General features: G+C 36.3%; 1 protein-coding gene across 1 annotated transcript in view; it reads left to right on the top strand.

Moving 5' to 3' along the window:
• Positions 1-24182, top strand: part of CACNA2D3 (calcium voltage-gated channel auxiliary subunit alpha2delta 3) — a gene marked incomplete at its 5' end in the record, with an annotated part of 613685 nt that overhangs the window by 299364 nt on the left and 290139 nt on the right. Inside the window, 3 exons of the mRNA XM_083353347.1 lie at positions 7188-7262; positions 15943-16032; positions 18428-18541. Coding sequence (XP_083209473.1) covers positions 7188-7262; positions 15943-16032; positions 18428-18541 — 279 coding nt within the window. The remainder of the gene's footprint in view (positions 1-7187; positions 7263-15942; positions 16033-18427; positions 18542-24182) is intronic.

The raw sequence follows: 24182 nt of genomic DNA, 5'->3' as shown, positions 1-24182 counted from the left end.
ATGGGGACACTGCAGTGGCTGCATTGTAAACATCCATTGTTCAGCACCATTGTAACTGAATAGTCGCTGAGTGAGTCATCTTTCAACGAGAATTACCTGCATACACATACATTTATTCACCACTCTCCTGGGGGTCACTTTTTATGTTACATTTTTGAGAACTGTACATTATATAATCTATATAAAGGTAAAAGTTCCCCCGCACATGCGTGCTAGTCGTTTCCAACTCTAGGGACCGGTGCTCATCTCCGTTTCAAAGCCGAAGAGCCAGTGCTTGTCCGAGGACATCTCCGTGGTCATGTGGCCGGCATGACTAGATGCCAAAGACGCATGGAACGCTGTTACTTTCCCACCGTAGTGGTCCCTATTTTTCTACTTGCATTTTTACGTGCTTTTGAACTGCTAGGTTAGCAGAAGCTGGGACGAGTAACAGGTGCTCACTCTGTTACACGGCACTCAGGATTTGACCCGCCAAACTGTCGACCATCTGATTGACAAGCTCAGCGTCCTAACCCACTGAGCCACCGCGTCCCTTGTACTATATACTGTACTACTAAAATTCTCGTTGTTATATCCTTTAACTGGATGAAACAGTGCATCATATGGCAAAACCTTTTGAACCAAAGTACCTTAAATGATTTAACTTGCTGAATGTATCCAAAATCTGGGACCCATGATTCCTGAGAAAATAAAATTTGGGAAAGTTGTGAAAGTTGTTCCTGCTTCAATGCTACTGGCTGCTATTGTGCTTTTGCTGTGGCCACATGATCTTCATTTTCAGCATTCTGTGATAATCTTCCAGCTTATTTTGCAATCCCTTATTCCCTCTCTCACCTAGCAGCAGCCATTTACTTGTCTGCTGAAAAGGGAAGGGAGGGAGGAAGGAAGAAATCCTTGCATGCTTTTCCTGGTCCATGGCACTCCCCGCATGCTCCCTCAACCTGTGTTATTTCACTGCATGTCTTCTCCAACCCACACCCACATGCCTCTTGTACATCCCTATACATCTTGCCTGACCTGTGCTACTTCTGCATGCCTTCCCTGAAAGATGTGGTACCTCTTTCATTTTCCACATGCACCCTTCCTGACTCACACCACCAGTCATGCATCATCCCTGACCAGCATGGCACCTTTTGTGATCAAGCCACTCTCCCAACCCACTCCACTTCCCCCATGTACTCTTCTTAACTGACATTGCATCTCTGCATGCCCTCTTTGACCTGCATAGCACCTCTCATGCAGTCCCAGGCCCTCTTCCCAGCCAATGCTGCCTATTCACATGCCCTCACTTCCTCCCCCACCAAGGAGAGAAGGAGAGGGGAAAGGAAGGAAGGAAGGAAGGAAGGAAGGAAGGAAGGAAGGAAGGAAGGAAGGAAGGAAGGCAATGGGGAAACTAGCAGGAAGTTAGAAGTTGCTCCTGTTCTCATGATAGTTTTGCCTAAATGTGGTCATTCTCTTTCTTTGCTTAGGTAAGGAAATATATTTGAAACAATGACCCAACAGGTCACATGTTGTCTAGTTCTCAGTAATTTTCTTTAACTATAAAGGAAGAGGAACATGGTCATAATTATAAATTCAATTAAGTACAGAGTTGGTATTGAACGCTAATTCAGTCCTATAGTTAAATAGTTCTGTTGTCTTATGTGTACTGGATTTATTTCATTTCATCCGCCAATAGTTTTGTTTTTAAGTAGATCCATGAATAAAGTCACCAAAAAGTCCAGTGCATATAATAACCATAAAAAGATAATACAACAAAAAAGAGGTGTGTCTTTCAGGGATTACTTATTGCAAAAGCTATATAAAATTGATGGACTGTTGTAGATGATTGCATTACCAAAGGAACTATTAAACTCTGCATTTGCTTTTCTGTAGTTTAAGTTAAATATAAGATCAGATCGGCAGTGCATGAACTGAAATGTCTGCAATGAGGAAAAAGAAATGTTTCTTTGAAGTCAGATTCTAAGTGAAGCATTAAATTAACAATGTTATCATAAAATGGAGTGCTAATTCTGCCTGGGGAAAATGTTTTTAGTGAAAAGTAGGCTATCTCTTAAATGAAAAATAATCTCAGAATTCTTCTAAATTTAATTTAAGCTTTTCAAAGAAAAGATTTGAGAGAAAAAAATGAGTGCAGAAGAAAAAAGTCTATTGATTATTATTGAGTTTGTGTGCAATAAATGATTGTTTGCTGCCCAGAGTCACTTGCTTGAGGTGGGCAGCTATAAGAAATTGAATAAACAAACAAACAAATAAAATGCAATAAAATAAAATAATATGGAAGAATGAGAGGCATAATCTTAGCTCAGCTCAAAATGATTTATAGGATTTATCTAAGTTTCTAGGTAAGGGTTGCCAAGCTAAAAGAAAGTGGGTATGGATGCCAACCTTGATGAATGGCAGAAGGGTATTAATAAATTTATCTGGGTGGGGAAAAAACCAAGAGTTAAATTTAAGATTCTACAAGATGCTAGGGAAAGAGGGGGACTCAAGGCGCCGAATTTGAAACTATATTATGATGTGGTGGTCTTGACATGGGTTAGCGATTGGCTTAATTTAACTAATAAGAGAATACTTCACCTTGAGGGTTGGGATTTGGTATATGGATGACATGCATACTTGCTTTATGATAAAAAGGTGGACAGGGCTTTTAAATCTCATATTCTTAGAAGTGCCTTGTTGCGTGTCTGGAAAAAGTATTATTATAAGTTAAATTATAAAATACCGATTTGGGGAATTCCCGGACACGCGATAGGTGTCTATGAGAGTGATTTTGGATATGTTTTCCTATAAGGAATTACTTAGATTGGAAGGGAATGATTGGCAACTTAAATCATTAGATGAGTTAAGACAAGAAAACATAAGTTACTCTTGGTTTCAATATACCCAATTGAAAGCTAGTTGGAAGCTGGATCAGAAGGTTGGCATCACAATTACAGATGAAAATTTAGTAAAACAAATTAGAGATTTAAATCATGCACATATAAAGAGGATATATAATGTTTTAATTGAATTGGATTCGGAAATGGAATTAGTTAAAGTTATCATACAATCGTATGATAAAGTGGGCACAAAATATTCAGGAACCAATTCTGTTGGATACTTGGGAAGTAATTTGGGTTAGAAATGTTAAATTTACTCAGGCTCAAAATTTAAGAGAAAATTTTTATAAAATGTTTTATAGATGGCATATGGATCCCAAAAAGTTGTCTAATATGTATCCTAATTTACAGTCTAAATGCTGGAGATGTGGTAGTTTAGAAGCCACATATTTTCATATGTGGTGGACTTGTAGAAATATAAAAGCTTTTGGGGTTAAAATTTGGTGGAACATTCAAAAGATTTTTAAGAGAAAGATAAAGTTCTCTCCACAATTGTTTTTATTGGGTATTGTTGTAAATTGTGATGTTAAAGAAACCAATTTGATGTTGAATTTTAATCCTGCCTTTGAGCCAGTCACTTTGTTTCAGCCCTAGGAAGAAGGAATTGACAAACCTTTTAAAAAATATGTTGCCAAGAAAACTCTATGGAATCATGTAGTTATCAAGAGTTAAAGCACACTTAAAGGCACATGGACACAAAAATGTATATTCAACACAGGGCAAATTAATTGCTATTGCCTAGGTAATTAATGGTTTTAGAAAATCAACCAGACAGGGGCATTGCTTATTTATTAGAAGAGAAAGCCAAAGAAATATAAGCCAAGAATCCTTACAGGTTGTATGGCTTATAGTAAGAGTGAAATCTTGCTCCCTTGCAAATTCTCTCTCCCTGCTACTCATTAATGAATTGTTTAAGGTTCCTTTGGTTCCTGTGGGAGATAGCAAGTGGAATTTGAGCTAAATAGTTTGGTGTTTTTGCTTACTAATTATGAACATTAATTCTGTTGCTTTCATGCCATATCTAAAAAAGGATGTAAGCAAACAAATTGATGCTTGAAAGACTGCTCTATTAACTTATCTTTAAACGAATAAACATATTGAATAGAGACAAAGAAATCAAATTGATTTTTCAAGATAAATTGAAAATTCTCATTACAATGGCAATTGTGAAAGTTTTCCATTCTATGCTATGCTCAGATATTGCTCTAAGTTATGATATACAGTCTTTTGGTGGTGAAGGCCACGTATGAGTCTTTAACAGAACCCCTTCTTTTGTAGGGAGCGAGAGCAGAACTTGGATATGTTTGCATTAATAAATCTTGTTTTAAAATTTTCCCATTTAAAAATTTATTTTTAAAATTTGAAATTTTAAACTACAAAGCTTAATTTTTATTTGTTGAACTGATTTGTGGGTAGGATGGGGGAGCCCAAAAATATTTTTAGAAAAATTTATCTGGGCATACATATAACAAGAGAGCCAGCTGAACTGCTTATTGGTTCTTCTACTTCTTTATTAACAAGTCCCTAGTAAGCACTTCTGCTTTATGTCATGGTGTCGCAGCCGAAGGAAAGTGGGGCTCCACTTCCCACAGCTGATTTCGTCCTGCCAGGGGGCTCTAAATGGGCCTAAAGTCACCCCAGAGAGGTGATGGACAAGGAGGGGACCCTTGTAGATCACAGAAAGATGGTGGTTGATCTGTTGATCATAGGAAAGCCCTCCAAACCAGCAGAAGAAAGGCTAGCTGCACTTCTGTGGCTAGCCCAAGCCATCAACAACCAAATAAAGAAAATACCAGCATTATCAGCATTTTAAACAATGTACAAGGAACTCGGTGAGATTATTAATCCTTCCTCTACTACTTCGATATTTGACTCCTAGATAAGCCAAACTCGCATAAAGCAAGAAATCCCCAAGTGTGAGAAGGAAGAGGACTTTTGCTCCCCACCTTCAGAATTGCAATCAATTCAAGAGACAACTGAGTTACATAGAGAAGATTCAAGAAGAAACCACAAAGAGACTAAAAAGCACATGAATAAGATAAATGAGCAACTTAACTTAAAATCTAAACTAGGGAATCCCCAGAAATGACTACAAAGAAAGAACAAGGAAACCAGAAAATAGAAGACAGGTTAAAAAAATGATCCAAAAACAGAGGAAATAAAGGAAGGAAACTATAGACTGACACAAAGAAAAATCGGAAATGGAAAGAACACATCATCCCTCAAGACCTCAGAACATACTTGAAGATAAGGAAGAAGATTCTATAGAACAGACTATGGAGCCCTCAGAAGAAGTGTTAGAAACTGGGAAACAAGAAATGAAAAGAGAACCTGAGGGAGGAGGAAAGTGGGAGCTTTTCAATGAATACATCTGGGCTGAACTCCCCCTCAGAAATACCTTACTTAAATGGTTTTTCCTATCATAAAGAGTACACATAAAAATTGAGGAAAAATGCTTTGATAATTTAAATACACGGTTTTGGAAGCCTATCTGGCAAAGAAAGAAAGCTAGAGTTAGACTAAAGAAAATAGACTTGATCGATTGGTTGGGGCTTGATATTACCAAATAAGTGAATGTGGCTAGAAACAGATAACATTTAGATATTAAAAGACTATATTTAGAAAGATAAGATTTATACTTAGAATGATGTATTTTTCTACGAGATGGGAAACATGAAAATAACAGGATGGTTTCTAATAAGGGAAGCTTTTACTCACCTCAGTGTAACTACTGTTGAGAAAATCATACTATATAAAGATATTTTGAACACTCAAGGGAAAACAAAATGGAAACGAGCTGGGAAAACACAGTATTGGTTTAATAAGGTGACCATTATTGCAAATAAAATTGAGTTACGAATTAGATAGAAAAGATGCTATAATTTAGAAGCAATGTTAGTAGATACAATATTAGAAAAATATGATGAAGAAGAAACATATTTAATGTTGTATGTATATGTATTAATAGTAGAAAAAATTGCATTGTTTAGTGTTTGAAAAGTGAAGAAACATCACTTGAAGAAGAGAGGATTAAGAAAATGTCAGAATGTGCAGAAATTAAAAGCAATATTGAAGAACAAAGAAAAGGAAGATATGGAATAATTTTAATATGTATTGTTAAGTAAAAAATGAACCAAGACAACACATTGTTTATTAAGCACTTATGATTTGCAAAAATTAGAAAATCAATAAAATTTTATAAATGAAAAATCAAAAAACAAATTCAGTAAACTCATCAAGTCCATTACTATACATTGAAGAGTAGATTTTCAGAGAGCACAAAGAGGAAAGGAGGCTCAGAAAACAGTGTAGTTTTGTCCCATTTAGGATGAAACTATTAACTAATCTAATGCACATTAAAATTACTTGCTAAGAGAGCTCAAATTAAAAAAAGTTACATTGGGTTGTAGATCCTTCCAGCCTGTAAAGTTGTTGTCAGTCAATATCCAAAGTATCTAGTTAAATTCATATCTGCTTTTGGTACAAAAGGAAATGTCTCCAGAGTCCTAATTTGTACATGGTTTGTGGTGTCACAGTGATGGGGCATGATTACTTTTATTGTTTGACACCTTCTTCCTTGACCCTAACCCATCCATGGAGTAGATTTTATAAGCATATAGGAGAAATTGCAAGGGGTTTCATCTAAGTCCAGTCATTTGATGTTTATGGATTTCATCTTAGGAATTTAACTATTTTAGTAATGATTTTCAACAGTCTCTGCTGCACTTCATGGTTACAACTTACTTCAGTAGTACTTCCCTTCAAAATGTTGTTTCAAGCCATACTGACAATACAGGTAGTCCTCGACTTATGACCACAACTGAGCCAAAGTTTCTGTTGCTAAGTGAGACAGTTGCTCAATGAATTTTGCCTCATTTTATGACCATAATTGCCCCAGTTAAGCAAATCACTGCTATTGTTCACTTAGTAACACAGTCCTTAAGTGAATCTGGCTTCCCCATTGACTTTGCTTGTCAGAAAGTTGCCAAAGGTGATCACTTGATCCTGGTACACTGCAAATGTCATAAATATGAGCCAGTTGCAAGCTGCCGAACTTTGATCACATGACCATGGGGATGTTGCAACTATCATAACTGTGAAAAACAGTCACTTTTTCAGTGCTGTTAAACTTTGAACAACAGTCACTACATGAACTGTTGAAAGTTGAGGGCCATCTGTAGTACATGTATGTGAGTAAAAACAATGAATTCAATGATAGATTCTTCATTTTTTCATGTTACCTCTCATTATCTTAAATGATATTTTTCAGAAATGTACACTAAATGTCTCTTCTGTTCTCTGCAGTATAATGAAGAGCTCCACTATGTAGAACCTTGCTTAAATGGAACTTTAGTACAAGCAGATAGAGCTAACAAAGAGGTAAGAGAAAATGATAATTATTTAAAGCAGCCAATATTTTGCATATGAGACATATTGCAAGATTTCATTTGAATTAATGAAAGGATGTAAATTTAACTTAATTGTTCCATCTGCTCGTTCAAAAAATGGTTGTCTGGTGGGTTGTCATTGGTTTGTTTGACTTAGGACTGGAAACATGGTTTAAAAGCGTTCTAATGTTCTTTCTGATAATTATTGTCTTAAAGGAAAGGCAAATTTGAGAAGCAATAAAATTCTCCAGGTCGGATTAAAATCCAAACTGTACAAATGTTCCCAGCTTCCTTGTGAAAACTGCCCCAGAAAACTTTAAAATGGTAATAAAAATAACTTGCCACCATTCATCTGCCAGGGGTTCTCTTTAATACTGAATTTCGATGTTTTTTTCACTTTATTCGAGAAATATGTCTTTTTCTCCAACTCCTAACAAAGCAGTATAAATATTCTAAAATGGTTTTGCTAATGGTTTGCCTTTATTCTAAAATAAACTGTGGGACAAGTCTTTGCTTCCATCCTGATTTTTCATGGGAGACTTGGAAATCTATCTCTTCTTGTTAATGAACTGCCTTAATTAGTCAACTTGGGAAAACTCAGTCTGTAGGCTGAGAAAGTTACTGTAATGTGAATCTTTGGATAAAGCAATCATTTTTCTCTTCACATAATCTATCTAGCAAATCTCAAATGTGCCATTATTGAATTGCTGTTCCCTTTATTAATTTGGGAATTAATAATACTCTTTACCAATATGGGCATAAATAGCTCAGCTTATGTATGAACTGGCTTGATGGTAAGTAAGACAAATGCAATTATCTTTTCTGACAAGGTCACATAGCGTAGTGTCAATGGCTCTTTGAATTCTTATGAGGATGGGTAGTGGATTTTTTGGTTAAACATAAAGTAAAAGAATTGCATTATCCCTGATTTTCCCCCCCCTCCAAATATCAATATTTGATGTTTATTGCTCTTGGCATTAGTTTGCAGGGGTGAGAATTTTCACACTGTCCTTACTTTGAATTACTTTTTCTGCAGCCGCTGGAATTGTTACAGCTTTTAAAAATCTAGCATTTTATGGGTTTAGGGAGAGTGCTGATTTATAGATATAAACCAGTGTTTTCAGCTATCCTTGAAATGTTGCAAAATAGCTAAGTATCAAAGTTTTGCTCTGTGTTTTAAGGGTTGGTTGCCTGCCTATTTAAATAAGCCTGAGCATTCTGATAAAGGTGCCTTGGTAAAACCACACTTGGACTACTGCATCCAGTTTTGGTCACCATGATGTAAAAAAGATACTGAGACTCTAGAAAGAGTGCATAGAAGAGCAGCAAAATGATTAGGGAACTGGAGGCTAAAATATATAAAGAATGGTTGCTGGAATTGGGTATGTCTGGTTTAATGAAAAGAAGGACTAAGGGTGACATGATAGCAGTTTCCCAGGATCTCAGGGTTGGCACAAAGCAGAGGGAGTCAACATATTCTCCAAAGCATCTGAAGGCAGGATAAAAAGCAATGGCTGAAAACTAATCAAGGAGAGAAGCAACTTAGAACGAAGGAGAAATTTTCTGACAGTTAGAACAATTAACCAGTGGAATGACTTGCCTCCAGAAATTGTGAAAGCTCCAATACTGGAAGTTTTTAAGAAGAGAGTAGACAATCATTTGTCTGAAATGGTACAGGGTTTGCTGCCTAAGCAGGGGGTTGGAGTAGAACAGAGTTCTCCAATCTTTCTGGGTTGGCAGCTGGAAGGGGGAAAGAGGGAGTGGTTTTGGGAGGGGGGCAGGTGCAATGCTTGTGCATATGAAGCCCTGAGCACCTGCGATGCTCATGTGAGTGGAGCTGTGCATGCATGTACCAGCCAACCACCCACATGGCCCAGTTGTGAATAGGCCACGAACCAGTAGTGGGCCGTGGCTCACAGGTTGGGGACCCCTGGACTAGAAGACCTCAAAGATCCCTTCCATCTCTGTTATTTTGTCCAGGTTTCATAGAATTCATAGACAGGTCAGTTGAATATACTATAAAATGTCCGTCTCTTGCAACCACAGAAGAAGCACATAAAAAGGAACTAGTAGAATGCTGCTTAAAATGGAATTTTTATGAGGAAGCTATAATATAGTCTGTGTACGTCAGTTGATTCACACCATTCTTACCCTTGAATTATTTTATTCTAATATTCTTTGTAAAATTTACCAATATGCAGTTTCTTGTTAATCAATTTGCTGTGTATTTCCAGATATAGCTTTGCCCTATGCTCATTGCTGTCTGCCAGAAGATAATTGCTTTCAGCATCAGAATGTAAGCAAAGTAAAGGGTGGTGCAAGCAATCAGATACACATGAACTGGTCTGGAATATTTGGCAGAAACAGAACATTTCAGCCAATGTCTTTGCAGCTGCAGCTAATAAGAGTAAGGAATGGGTTTAAGGCCTTTACTGAGATAAGTAACTGTGTATTAAACTGGGGTGGAACTAACATGTTAGGATTTATACAGATGTTCAAACAAACAAATTCCTTTCTTTATACATGGAGTATAAAAAGTCCTAAAGATTTGGGATATCTAAATATAGGATGGCTTAAAAATGAGCAAGATCTTGATAGTATAAGTATTCTTGCTTGTAAACGGATCTTTTTGCAAAAATGTTAAACAGAAGAGTTAAACATAATTGGGCTGCCAACTCTTTCCTTGGTAATTGAAACAATGAGCTCTATTTAATCCATTACTCTTCTATAGTCCACAAGAGTCATTAACTACTTTCCCTTAGATTATCTTTTGGAGTCATTGTGGAGATTTAGATGGAGTGGTTGAAATCTTCCAAGCAATGTTATGCAAAGAGTTTTCCACCATATACTTCTTTTTTGAATTGACCACCCCAGTGGCAGGTCTGGGGTATGAACTGATCCCCAGATGAAATGATAACTCTTTTTACAGAAATTTGTCATCTGACACCTATCTTTAGCGTGAGCTAAGAATATCAATCTGTCACTTTAGGTCAGGGGTCTTCAAACTTGGCCCTTTTATGACTTGTGGACTTCAACTCCCAGAATTCCTCAGCCAGCTACACATGCATTCACTTGTTGAGACAATTGGGAGCAGTTTCCAAAACAGCACCATCATTACATCTTTTTAATTGGGCAGTAAAAATCCAGATAATTATTAGATGGCAGCAAGCAGCTAACTGTCCTGCTTCTCTTTCATGCCATCTAGTAATGACTCATATACTTGCAAACCAGATGTATTAGTCTTAAAATGTCCCTTCCCCTGCTCACGTTTTTTTAAATGAATGTCAACCATTATTTGAATTGGGGCTCTGGCCCAGGCAACCAAAGTTTAGTCTTATTCTGCCCATTTTTCTTATCCTAAATTGTTCTTTGGTAGTAGAAACGTAACATTGGACTTTAAGCTGAGAGAGAAAAGTTAGATATTTCATTTCCTTTAATTTGTCAGCAATGATTCAACAGTATAAAAGTATATCAAGAATATATCAGATAATAGATTACCATATCAGATTGCTTTGCTGTGCAGGGTTTTTATGCATCTTTGTTGTACTTTTCTTGAATTCCGTGTAATACAAGTTAAATTATATTCATTTTAGAAGTGAGTATTGTCTGATTGTCAGCTTATTGGCAGTAGGCAGTTTGGTAAAGAAAGCTTTTAAGTAACATCTGAATCAAATGAACTGTTGTAATGAAATGAGCTAAGTGGCAAGTTTAGTGTCAGATATGACAGGGAAAAGTTAAAGTATTTGATATGTTTACATGAACAGCTTTTATGTGTACAAATTTAGAAAATAAGCAGGCCACCTAGCCTCATAATGTTTTATTAATGTTTCTTTTCTGTTATACTTTGAAAATACTATTTTTTTAAAAAAAAATATGCAACATGTTGTATTAGAGGAATTTCCAACTGAGGTTACCTACTGTAATTTCATATACAGTACATTTCTTTTCTTTCATTATACCAGCATTTCAGTCCCATTCAAGGTGCAGCACACAAATCAAAAAAGTATTGATATATAGATCAGTTTTCTTCTGTAGGGTGGGATGCTCACATCTTTTTGCCTGTGCAATGGTAATTCAAACTAGCTTTAGAAACAAATGTCTTCTTCTCATTATTCTTATAGAGTACTAGTCTGGTTTATGGTTTTATTATTAAGCTGGTCTTGCTTTCTGTATGCCAATTTGTAAAACATTCCTTTTTTCCCTTTTCAAAGTGGGAAATAGAGCAGACAGTGTTTTATCATTGTCTGTGCTTTTTCAGCAAAATTACAAACATGTGCAACAGCCTAGGTTAATACAAGTTTACTCAGGCCAAGAAGTTTTCATGTTTGAGAAACTCCATATTACATGTTTCCTACCTCTTAGGAATTATAGGACTATGTGATTTAATGCAACTCTACATTTAAGGCAACAGTACCATAATTTGCATTTTTATACATTAAAACACATGGAGATACACACTTATAAATATTTCCAGATGAAATTAAGAAGACAGTGCACTTAAATGATGGGTACATAATGGAATCAAAAGCTTACCTGTGTCTACAATTTTAATCCTTGTGACAATTAAACCTCTAATAGATTGTGTTTGGTTGAATGTAGTTACAATTCTCAGTGAAGCCTGCAATATAGCTCAAATATCTGGATTGTGTCTTCTTTTTGAGTTGGTTGAGTTGCTCATTTTTGACAAGATCATGATAGTAGGCCTATGCCAGAAATTACATCTCCTTTTCTAAAGCAGTGTCACACCATTTGCCTTTTTCAAATTGCTTTCATATTTAAATGATATTCTCATGGATGAGATACAGTATCCTTATGCATATCTTAGTTACAAAATGGTCTGCCTTTCTTTGTACAGTATTGCTCTTTCTCCAATAACCTGTCACCTCCCTGACTTCCCATTCTTCAGTGACATCACATGGGAGACATCTCTAGCAACCTTTTATGATGGAACTTTTTTTAAAAAAAAAATAACTGCATTAGTGACAACTTCCTTTTTTAACATGCTCTGTTTTGAACAGTGTTCTGTTTGATTATTCTTCTGTCTGTCCAGAGTGGTTCTGAGATCATGTTTAGACAGACCAAATCCATCTTGAATTTCCAAGGTTATTCCTTCCTTTCTTCTAGTATTCATTGTTTAATGAAGTATTTGGTGAAATGGAAAGTTTGAATTATGAAACCTGAGATTCTTTGAAGTTCAGTGCCACCCAAACTGGTCCTAGGCAAAGATTTTCCAGTGTAGTCTTAATTTCTGGGTCCAACAAAAATAATTGTCACCTGTATCTTATTCTTATGAACCTGTCATATTACTAATCACACATCAGGATATAATTGCCCCAGTTGCCCACTTCATTTAGATAACATTACCAATATGCTATATGTAAATCTTACACATTTGAAGATTTTGTGATTATAAATGAAGATGAAGCATGCACATCAAAATTAGTTTCAGAAAGTTGCATTGCTTTCCTCAGTTTCAGATTCATGGAATCCAGTCCAGTCCAGTTCTGGTTCCTTTTGTTCTTTGTTATAATTGAGTACAAAACATTTTGTTGCTGTGGCTGAAATGGCTATCATATTTTTAGAGAGCCGTGGTGGTACAGTGGTTAGAATGCAGTGTTGCAGGCTAACTCTACTGATTACTGGCTGCCAGCAGTTTGGCAGTTTGATTCTCACCGGCTCAGGGTTGACTGAGCTGGATTTTCTCAGAATGATCTGTTCCCAAATTGGTTCTTCAGATCCTCTAATAGTGTAATTGCTGACACTATATTCATCCACCTTGCTGCTGGCCATCCTTTTGTCCCCCTCTTTCTTTCCATCTTTCCTTTATAAAATTCTCAAGAGATATATATTTTTTTAAAAAAGGACTGGATGCAATTAAAAATAATAAAGACTATAAGTCAGAACAGTTGCTTTCATCAACATACTTTTTACACAGAATCGTCTAGCAGCATCTGCTTAATGGGAGAGTTGAAGACAGTAAACCTGATTTCTTTGCACATGAACTCTTTCCAGTATATTAACATTTGGAATGATGTCAGTATTGCACTTACATTCTTTACAGAAACATTATTTTCCCCAAATATATTTGTATAAGTCCCAAGTGTTGTTAATTTAGGAAAAGCAATTTTATTGTTTGCTTTCTTCCTGGCCAAGTGAAATGGCTATGCCTGTAGCTGTATGCAGAGACAGCTGGGAACACCTCCTCAGGCAGCTGCTTGAATTTTGCCAATGACACAGATGCTTGAACTGTGTGAAAAGAGGTCCTTTGACTTGTTGTGAAATTTCTCTTTTGCATGCTTTGTGCAACTCTCATGCTAGCATAAGGTTGGTTTTTTTGTAGCCTTATGCTCTATTTAGAAACACTTTGTCATCCATTCTCTTTCTCCCCAAATTGTTATGGATTTGCACTCATAATTTGGGGGGGTTAATTTTTTTTTTACAAAAAATTGTCATGAAAAGCCATCTATTTAATTTGTTGGTTTCTTAGGTTTGTATTCCATTTCTTTTTGGAATTCAAGGGAGCCTTCACCAAATTTTCCTCACAGCAAAATGTCTATGAAATAGGCTGGAATATAGAGTCACAGAGTAACCTTTTAGGCCAGGGGTCTTCAAACTTGGCCCTTTTATGACTTGTGGACTTCAACTCCCAGAATTCCTCAGCTAGGAACACTGGCTGAGGAATTCTGGGAGTTGAAGTCCACAAGTCAAAAAAGGGCCAAGTTTGAAGACTCCTGTTCTAGGCTAAATGTGGACTTGAATAAGAGTCTCCTTTGGTTTTAGTTTAACCACTTAGTTTTTGACTCATATATCTGGTTTACTTTGGCCATGCAGTATGTGCAAATACATTGAAGAAGGTAATGATGCTACAATGGTTAGTGGAACAAGAAGAAGGGGCAACTAAAGAACATGCTGGCTTGATAGCATCAAATCAAGCTCAACATCCAAATGATTGAAAGATGCTGTGCTCGACAGGGTAGCATGGAGCGCACTTGCCTATAAAGTCACCAAGTGTCAGACACAACTAAATGGTTAAAACAATAATTTCTACTCCAGCTGATTTGACCATATAATGCAGGGGTCTTCAAACTTAGTCCTTTTATGACTTGTGGACTTCAACTCCCAGGATTCCTCAGTCAGGCACGTTGGCTGAGGAATTCTGGGAGCTGAAGTCCACAAGTCATAAAAGGGCCAAGTTTGAAGACCCCTGATATAATGATTCAAAAAACAAACCTTTGGGATCAATGAGTTAAGACAAGATGAGATAATTGGATTCCCCTGGTTTTCTGTAAAGACAGCTCACAAATACATGCTATATCATGATGATTACCAGAAGTCTATTCATAAGTACATTCCTGAAAAATTGAACATGTGTCCCTGTTCAAATTTCATATTCTTTATACTTCACACTGAAAGTGAAAGTAACATTTTCCAAATGATGAAATATATTTTCATTGATTGGTTTGAGCAAAATATGAAATCCATTTTACAACATCTGAATCCATTGTAGCTTAAATGCTTATTGAGCAGAAAAAGACTGAATGTTTTGAAATACGGAGATGCACAAACCCAAATTTACTGGGTCAACATGAACATTAAGTTACACCAATTGCTTTGGAAAATCAGCCCTAGTTTGTGGGAGCAACTTGTGCTTCAAAATGGCCTTACTCTGATTTTTTCCCCCTCTAAACATATGAAAAATTTATCATTCACTGAACTTTATGAATCCATTATTTTAGTACAGAAAAATGTTCTTTGTAGGAAATTTACAAAAACAATATTAGGCATAGCAGCATATAATTTCTTCTTATATTTCATATATTTATATTTCTTATTACATCTAAACAATACTTCTTGATAGATGGATTTTTATATTTGGGGAAGAAAGAACAATTTGTATGATTTATTTAAAAGATGATGTGTTGGACAACATTGGTATGTGATGGATTTCATCCTGAGATATTTCTTTGTTAATAGCAAATTCCAGAATGAGGTTATATTAATCTGTGATAGCATAAATAATGAAACTGTGGTCAATAAAAACATTATCATGTAATTAGGGCTGGCAGTGGGCAGATAGACAATATTACTGTAGGCTGGAACTGAATATTCAAAACACTTTCTGGGCCAGATGAAATTGTAGAATTGCTTTCTTTTGTTTGTGTTTAAAGGCAAGATAAAGTAATGGAAAGAATTTCAGAAACTGTGCAAACTGATCAGCGTTTAAGTGGTAGCTGCCATTATATTTTCCAACCATGAAGATGAATACTGTATAGGATAACTAACCTCTTGGTTGGTCATTTTGTTTGCCTCAAAGCAATTTGCCTTGGGATGTATAGAATGGATGAGGAATTGTCACAACATGAATAAGCCTTTTTAAATACTTATTATTCTCCAAACATTTGTGGGATTTTGTTCATTATAGGAACAGTTATCCCTAGTAAGAGTATAAAATCAAATTACTCCATTTGACAGCTTTATAATTTCATACAAAACTCAGCACGTTTTAGATTCTTTTTAAACTGGAGAAGTAAGACTCTTTAAAACAATTTTTAAAAATGAGTTTGTTTCTTTACAACTGTGAAAGGCTCCTTGACTTTAATAAATTGATTGTTTTAATATGAACGCTTCCAAAAAAAAAGTTGCTTGAAATCCTCTTTCTGTTTCTTCCACAGCACTTCAGGGAACACCTTGACAAACTTTTTGCCAAAGGAATCGGAATGCTGGACATTGCCTTAGTTGAAGCTTTCAATATGCTCAGTGATGTAAGTTCATCAATTTTGCCTCCTCTTTTGATTCTGATTTCATTATCTGGAACACATTATTGATATTTCTTTCCCATTTTAGAATTTGTATTACTTATGCAATCTGTTTAAATGGACAATGTAGCAATTTTTTTACTGAATGTAGCAGTATTGCAACATGCAAATTCTGAAATTTGTTCCTATGAATTATAGGTCAGTACTCTTATATGATCATCTGTTAGATCTCACTTTTAGACTGTCTTTTAGGTTAGAATAAGTAAGCTTCACATTTCCTATTATTTTCCAAAGAGCTAGCTGTCCTCACGATTCTCCAAATTGTATTCATAGCTAAGTCTAAATTCTTCCCAACCATTATTTATGCGATTACCACAAGTTTCTCCTGCAGGATTACGGTATGAATTATATCATGTTACAGATGCAGTTACCTCTTTTGCAAATAAAGTTAATTTTTGTTGATTATGTTTTATAAGTCTTAACCAATAATTAAAATTCTGTGACATTTTGAAGAGAATCATAAACAAATGCTCCAAATGTCAGGATGAGCTGAAATTTTACTGCTAAATAATGAATCACTGAGTTAATTGTAGTTCATCATAAGGTCCCTTATTGTTGTTATTACTCTGGAAAAGTTGTTAATCATTTCTGTTATTCAATAAAAATGTTTAAATACACATGAGAAGACATCACACACCCAAACTAATATGATTAATATGATTTACAGTAAATAAATAGATGAAAAGACCCAGTTCCAAACTATTTTAATATACTGTGTTTTTTTAATCTATAGTTCTTACTTTAGTTTTAAAATAAAGAAGAGTCACTGATGCCAATAGATTTTCTAATTTTTTTTCATCGTATAATAATCTCACTGTTGGCTGGTTTTATCTTGGCAAAGTGAGAATAAAATTTATAGATGCCCAGAATGTTGAAGATACTATTACTTGTGTCTGCTACACTCTACATATTCCTTCTTCCTTAATCTACCAAACACAAATTATCAACAGCAGAGTGTTGCAGCTCTGTATTTTCTCTGGGCAGAAAATACTCATCTGATCACCTGCATATCCTGTACATCAGGGGTCCCCAACCCCTGGTACATGGACCGGTATCGGGCCTCATCATGCCAGCAACTGGTCCACACAAAAACCAAATCCCCATCTGCACGATGCATGCAGCACACAAAACCATGTCCCCTCTGGTCTCTCTCCACGTAACTGGTGCCCAAAAGGTTGGGGACCTCTGCTCTACATACATCCATGTATGTTGGTGGTAAGAATAGACATGATGGGAACAATTTTAAAAATGGCCTGCTACTAAATTGGAATGTTCAGATTGGGTATGCCTACATGGCAGCTTTTTAATGGGACTGCAAATGACATGCAATTAAAACCTTAAATGTGCCACCAGTTCCAAAAGGTTTGCACCCCAATAGTGAAAGAGAATGCAGCATCTTTTAGTCTATTTCTCCCATCATTCTGTTTGTCCTCCCTTTGTTATTTTCTCATCTTACCTTTAGCAGGTAGAATCTGTTCACTGTTATCTTTCTAACAAGAAGTCCATTCATGCATTATTGAGTGGAGACCACAGAAAACCTTATCCTGTCAAAGAAAAAAAAAACAGCAAAGAAGACCCTTCCCCTCTGAGCCAAGGAGCACGTAAAATATTAGGAAGCACTATATGTGCACTGTATGCATATATGTACATATGTATATGTGTGTTAATGTTTGTTAAGTATTTAGAATGCACTTGCTTAAGTCCCACACATGGGACAAATCTTATTTCCTGTTTCAGCCTAACCCAAGGCCATCTACAGGCAGTAGCCACAGCAGTGGCAGCTCATATTTGTGTACATTTTTTGGCTTGCTAACAAAGAATAAAGGGAGACCGATATGAGCATTTCAAACTTATTTGTTCTCATCAGTCAGCCATACACTTCTGTATACATATAAATAAAAAATGGGAGTAAGCCCATAAAGTAAGCAAGCTACCTTGATGATGATATGATATGCAAAAATGGTTTTATATTCTCTTTTCATTTTAGATTCTCTCTCCCTCTCACTCAATCATTAAAAATGATTGCTAATATTTTGACATATTTCAAGCAGGGTTGAGGTAAATCTTGCCTTGGGGCTTGTAATTTCCAGACTTGACTTTTTGATGGAATGGATGCTTTTCTATAACATATATTCCATATGACACTGTATTGTTTAAAGTATATCATACTCTAAATGTGGAATATGTTTGACTACTATGCTCCATCAAAATAAGAAATGAAATCTTAAAATATACTTTTTCTAGATGGAAATACTCAATGAAGCACAGGTATTTTGTAGCAAAAACTGATTTGCCTAAGTAGGTTTGTCAGAAGCCAAATAATGTCATTTTCCCCCCCTAGTTCAATCACACAGGACAAGGAAGTATCTGCAGTCAAGCCATAATGCTGATTACTGATGGTGCAGTAGATACATATGATGCAATATTTGAAAAATATAATTGGCCAGATAGAAAGGTAAGCCTATGTGTATATTCATGAAATAACTGGATCAAATGTTGATCAAGATTTACATTCTTTCAGATATTTAGTTATGGATGTATCTATATTGTCAGAAATTGCTCTTTGTAAATGATTTTTTTTAAAAGTCTTCTAAGAATGCTTCTATTATTTCATGATTTTTTGCCAAATTGTTTAAAAGTGGAATATTCATTTCTGTATTGGATGAATTTGGTAAAAAGATATGTTCTAAAAAGCACATATGAAGCATTTTGACAGTGGGATGGTTGGACACAATACCTTCTGATTTTCAATAGATCAGTTGAAAAATAAAACGATTATTATCCTTCCCCAAGAGGTAGAAAAATGAGCATCACAAAATAGTGTAATAGATAAGATCAATTTGCTTAAATATGGTGATGAACATTTATATGAGTTCATTTAAAAATAGCTGGTATCATTTCAATAGTCAAATAATTCATTTATTTATTTATTGCATTTTTATCCTGCCACGGTCTCAAAACTGTCTGCAGTGAGATATCATATATACCAACCTGCATATTGAAATACCTGTAAATCAGGATAATATAGAAAATATGATATAATAATCTGTATGCATGGTCAGTCTGGGGCCTACAGAAGTAACTGTTGAGAACTTTGTGGCTCTGCTCTCCTGTTTCTTAATCTCTGAATTGAATTAGGCAGCTCTTCAAGTGGAGGTTATATATGTTAAATTAAACACAAGGGGATCTTAACATTGAAGCATTTCTCTGTACAACACCTGGGGCCTTATCAATTACGGAATAGAATTTAATTTCCTTCATGTATGATCTGTGATCGCTGAAAAAAAAAGCTAGGTCTGGTGAAACTGAAATGAGTGTGTATGTGCTACTTTTCTATGAGTGATTTGTATATCAACTCCTTGGTATGATTAACTACTGAAACAACTTTGCAATGCATTAATGGAAATACATTATGGAGTAGTATGAAAGCAGTATCGCTTTTCATTGCATGTGTGCTGTGTGGTTAGGCAAGACAGACTCTGCCAGTTAATACCTATCTGGTTAATTTATTTTTGTATCAGTCATATTCTCAGATTTTGAGAAAAGAAATCTACTTATATAGTAAACATGATAGAATGGAATTACTATTGTTCATATTTGTTTATGAATGAGTCGATAAAACAAAATCTTAAATATCTTAAATATTCCCTTTACTATTGCCAATGGAAACAAATATTTATAATTTTATGGAACTTTCTTTTAGAGAAACTATGTGGTTGGAAGATAATTTCTTATATCATAGTTGGATTTGAGTATTGCAAGAGGAGGTTTGACGATGGTGAATTATTGTTAATAACTAGAAACTAAAATAGTAGAGTCTGGCTAGTATGAGGACATAATAGTCTTGTCTCATAATTATATTGCTATTAAATAATAGAAATATTATTAATATTTAAAACAACCAGGCAAAAAAAAGATCACACATACAAGTAAATGATTTGATTTGGATTATTAACTGCTTTCTCTAAAAAGAGTCAGGAGGATGACCATGTGCTATTTAATTCATCATCTAGTTTGCCCCTCTCTTATATTTGTTTGAGTGCAAAGTTAGATCAGAACATGTATTCATTGTGCTATGCAGTGCTTCAGATTTGATTCCAAGAGTTACTTTTGAGTGCATGGAAGTGCAAATGAAACCCTGGTTTCCATCTCACTAAACCAGTTTCATCTGCTTTATCTTCAATTTCACAAATGGAAGGCTGTGTATTCTTGGGAAAATTACAGTCTTGACCCCATTTATTCCAAATTGGATCTGCAACACAAGTAGAGCGTTCATGATCCCTCCTTTAACTGTCTTGAACTTGCCAGAAGCTACCTGTATGCTCGAATATAACATAATTAGCTCAATATATTTAATACATACTAAATAAAGACATATCAATTAGCTGATTCCTCTCTGTAAACATGAAAGGGAATAACCCCTCTACAGTTTAAATTTTCACTTCTTCCTGGCTTTTCCCAATTTTAACTGATAACTTTGATTTGTATCTTTTACTCTTGTAAAAAGCATGGCATTGTTGGTTATTGACTTTAATTGGCATTCCTCTCTGAAATGCCCAATGTTTCCCCCTCATGTATATTTATGGAAACACGCACATAAAAAGGGGCAACACCCCTTCACTCACCCATATTTTGATCTCAGACTGTGCACTGATAATATAATTTGGAGTTCTGATTAGGAAAATAAGACATGACATATTTTTATTTTCCTTAAATGTTAGGGATTTCTCAACATTGCCAGTGGCATAAACATACTATGGTAGTTGTAGAACTTCAAACACAATCTGGATAATTAAAACTGGCATATTTTTTCACCTGACACTGATGCTCTTGACAGTTATTTGTTTTGTCATTAGAAACTCAATGAAACCTGTGAGAAGAGAATTCCTGGCTAATTAGTATGGTGCTTCATAAATGTCATGAATGGGTTGTCCTGTTGCAAGCAGTCCATTCATATGTAAGCGTCATGTGAAACCAAGATCTATTGTACATTTACTCAGTTTATCTTTTGCTATTCCATCTGAAATTGACTAAATATTTAAAGAGCAATTTAAAATGAGTACTGGGACCAGAGAGACCCAGGTTCAAGCCTACATTCAACTGTGAAAACTCACAATTCAATTATCTCCCATATTACCTACCTGCCTGCAAAAGTTACATTTCTTCTCCTGTATAGTAGCTATTATTAATTTAATCAAGGGCACTTTGTCAGATGTGTTTGGCAAACTTTTATGATTAGCAGAACTCTCTTTTTGTCTTTGGGTCTTCTTCCTTAAAAATGCTGATTCGCTGAATTATTATTTTCTTCTCTGTATAGCAATCCCTGTGTTGACCTTCCATCACTCAGGAACTTGCGTACATTCAAACCTCTCCATCTTGAGGGTGAAGGTTCATTCTTCGAGCTTGCGAGTTGGTTTCCGAACGCTTCATTACCAGGCTAGGTAACTTCTTTAGTGGCTTTTAGGGGATGTCTGTGTCAGTGCTCTTCTATTTATAAGGGCTTTAGGTGTGTGTGTGTGTGTGTGTGTGTGTGTGTGTGAACTCAGGGTCTTGTGATGAGTCATCAGAGAGAGGCTTGTGGTGGGTCTCATGATGGGGAGGTTACTACAGGTCAAGGTTGTTAGAGGATGTGAATTATAAATGGCTCAGGGGTGAGTTAGCAGTGAGAGGCTGGTGATGGGTCTTGTAATAAGGAGATTACTTCAGGTCAGGGTCATTGGAAGTTGAACCGCTGGGGGGGGAGCAGGGCTTTTGTGAGTTGGTTGAGGTCTGGTGCTGTCTCCAATTAGCTGTGTGATTGATTTGGATTCTGATGGGTTCGTAGGCTGGTTGCAGATCAATGTGTCTGTTGATGGAATTGCTTGTGGAGTGCCAGGCTTTGATGAACTCACGAGCATGGCGGGTGGTAGTGTGGCCGATGATTTTAGTGTTGCTCCAATCAAATTGGTGTTGTTTGGTGTTGATGTGGGTAGCAATTAAGGATTTGGGATCGTGGCATTTGACTGCTAGCCGGTGTTCGTGGATCCTGGTTTTTAACTGATGTGATGTTTGCCCCACATAGAAGTGATTACAATCATTACAACTGATTTTGTAGATATTGTTTCTTTAATCTTTGTGTGTTTTGTCTTTGGTACTGGATAATTCCTGGTGGAATATTCCATTTTTTTAGTCCAATCAAAACTCCATCTGCATTTCAACTTCTCTCCTTCTTCTTGTGACATACGTTCTCTCTATTTGGAAAAATCTTACCTGTTTTCTCTCAACAATTTTCCAATCTCAGGTTATCATCTCTAAATGCAGTCTGTATGTTTGGAAGATCACACAATTAAATGGCACACTGTGTTTATCTTTTCCCTTCTATCACAGAATTATTCCTTTAATTGCTTGGGTTGTAATGATTGGCTTTTCTTCTGGCTAAACCCAATATATTGTGGTATTAGTCTAGTTTTAAGAAAAGATGTGAAAGAAACTGTATTTGGAGAGACACTTTCAAAAAGATGTGTCCTCTCTTTCTCAGCCTTCTTTGCCTAGATCTAAACTGAAGCAGTGAAGGAGAACTGGTGTTCTTGGAAGACCACATAGGAGCTGTGACTAGGGGGGCTTTTGCCCAGGTTCGCCTGGTGCGCCAGTTGCGGCCCTATCTAAGCCGGGATGATCTATGCACGGTCACTCACACGCTCGTGACCTCTCGACTAGACTACTGCAACGCTCTCTACATGGGGCTGCCCTTGAGGACTACCCGGAAGCTCCAACTGGTACAGAATGCAGCCGCGAGAGTTGTGTTGGGAGTCTCCCGATACTCCCACGTTACACCTCTGCTCCGTGAGCTGCATTGGTTACCAGTTGCCTTCCGGGTGAGATTCAAGGTACTAGTAATGGTGTTCAAAGCCCTCCATGGCATGGGGCCGGAGTACCTCAGGGAACATCTGCTGCCGGCATCAACTTCCCTCCGCCCTGTGCGCTCCCACAGAGAGGGCCTCCTCAGGGTGCCACCGGTCAGAGAATGTCGACTGGTGGCCCCCAGGGGTAGATCCTTCTCTGTGGGCGCCCCGGAGCTATGGAATCAGCTACTGGTTGAGCTCCGGACGGCGCCTGATCTTCGCTCCTTTCGCTGCGAGCTAAAAACATACTTTTTTGAACAAGCTGGCCTGGCCTGATGAGGGGACTGGGGGGGGGTTGTTATTGTCATTTTATTGGGGTTTTAAGATGTATTTTTAGTATATGGGCATGTATTTAATCATTTTTTAACTTTTGTAATCCTGTATTTGTATTCTTGCCCTGTTCACTTCCCTGAGTCCTTCGGGAGAAGGGCGGTATAGAAATATTATTAAATTAAATTAAAATTAAATTTTGTGCTGAGGTAACTCTGCTGAGGAATTATTGGGCAGCTGGTAAAATATAAGGCAATAAAACAGAGAACAAATAGGATGTTTTGGCTCCATACCATTGCTATGGATAAGCTAGACTTGCATTTCTTAAAATGGGGAGCCATGTACAGCTTTTAAATGAATAAATGGCAAAACTAAAATATATAAATAAAAATAAATTAATACCCACCTTCTAAGTCATACTGAACTCTGTGGTGTGATAATACAGGTACAAGTGGTTTGGGATTAGAGCAATGTGTGAACCTTCCCTAAATATTTATCATTTCTACAATGCTCATATATTTCTGTTAAATAATCAAACAATACAGTCCATGCAGTCACTAAGCTTTGCCTAGACAAAAGTTCTGTTGTCTCATTTTTGGAAATGTCTTCCTGGCAGCTTTTTGTTGGTAAATACTACCACTGAGCATGCAGGTGCCTCAGAAGATGGAACTATTATATCTAAAGTTCCTAGGGAATCTGGTTCCCCACTGTTATAAATGAGGTGGTCCTCTGCACTTTCATCTTGTAAGTCCCAATTCAACACACCATATGTACTGTATTTGAATTGTTCCCAGGGCTTGGTTTATTGATAATGCCAATGCTGGTGTGGGCATTACTTTCATTTTTATTTTCAGAAACCTTCTTTTTAAATTCCATGGGGTCATCTATTTTTTTTTATTATTTGAGCAATACCTCCATGCCAGAATTCATTCTTTGTCATGTCAT

This window comes from Vipera ursinii (assembly GCF_947247035.1).
Source record: "Vipera ursinii genome assembly, chromosome: 2".
Lineage (NCBI taxonomy): Eukaryota > Metazoa > Chordata > Lepidosauria > Squamata > Viperidae > Vipera > Vipera ursinii.
Note: the sequence above shows the minus strand (reverse complement) of the source record. Positions and strands in the feature narration are given on the sequence as shown.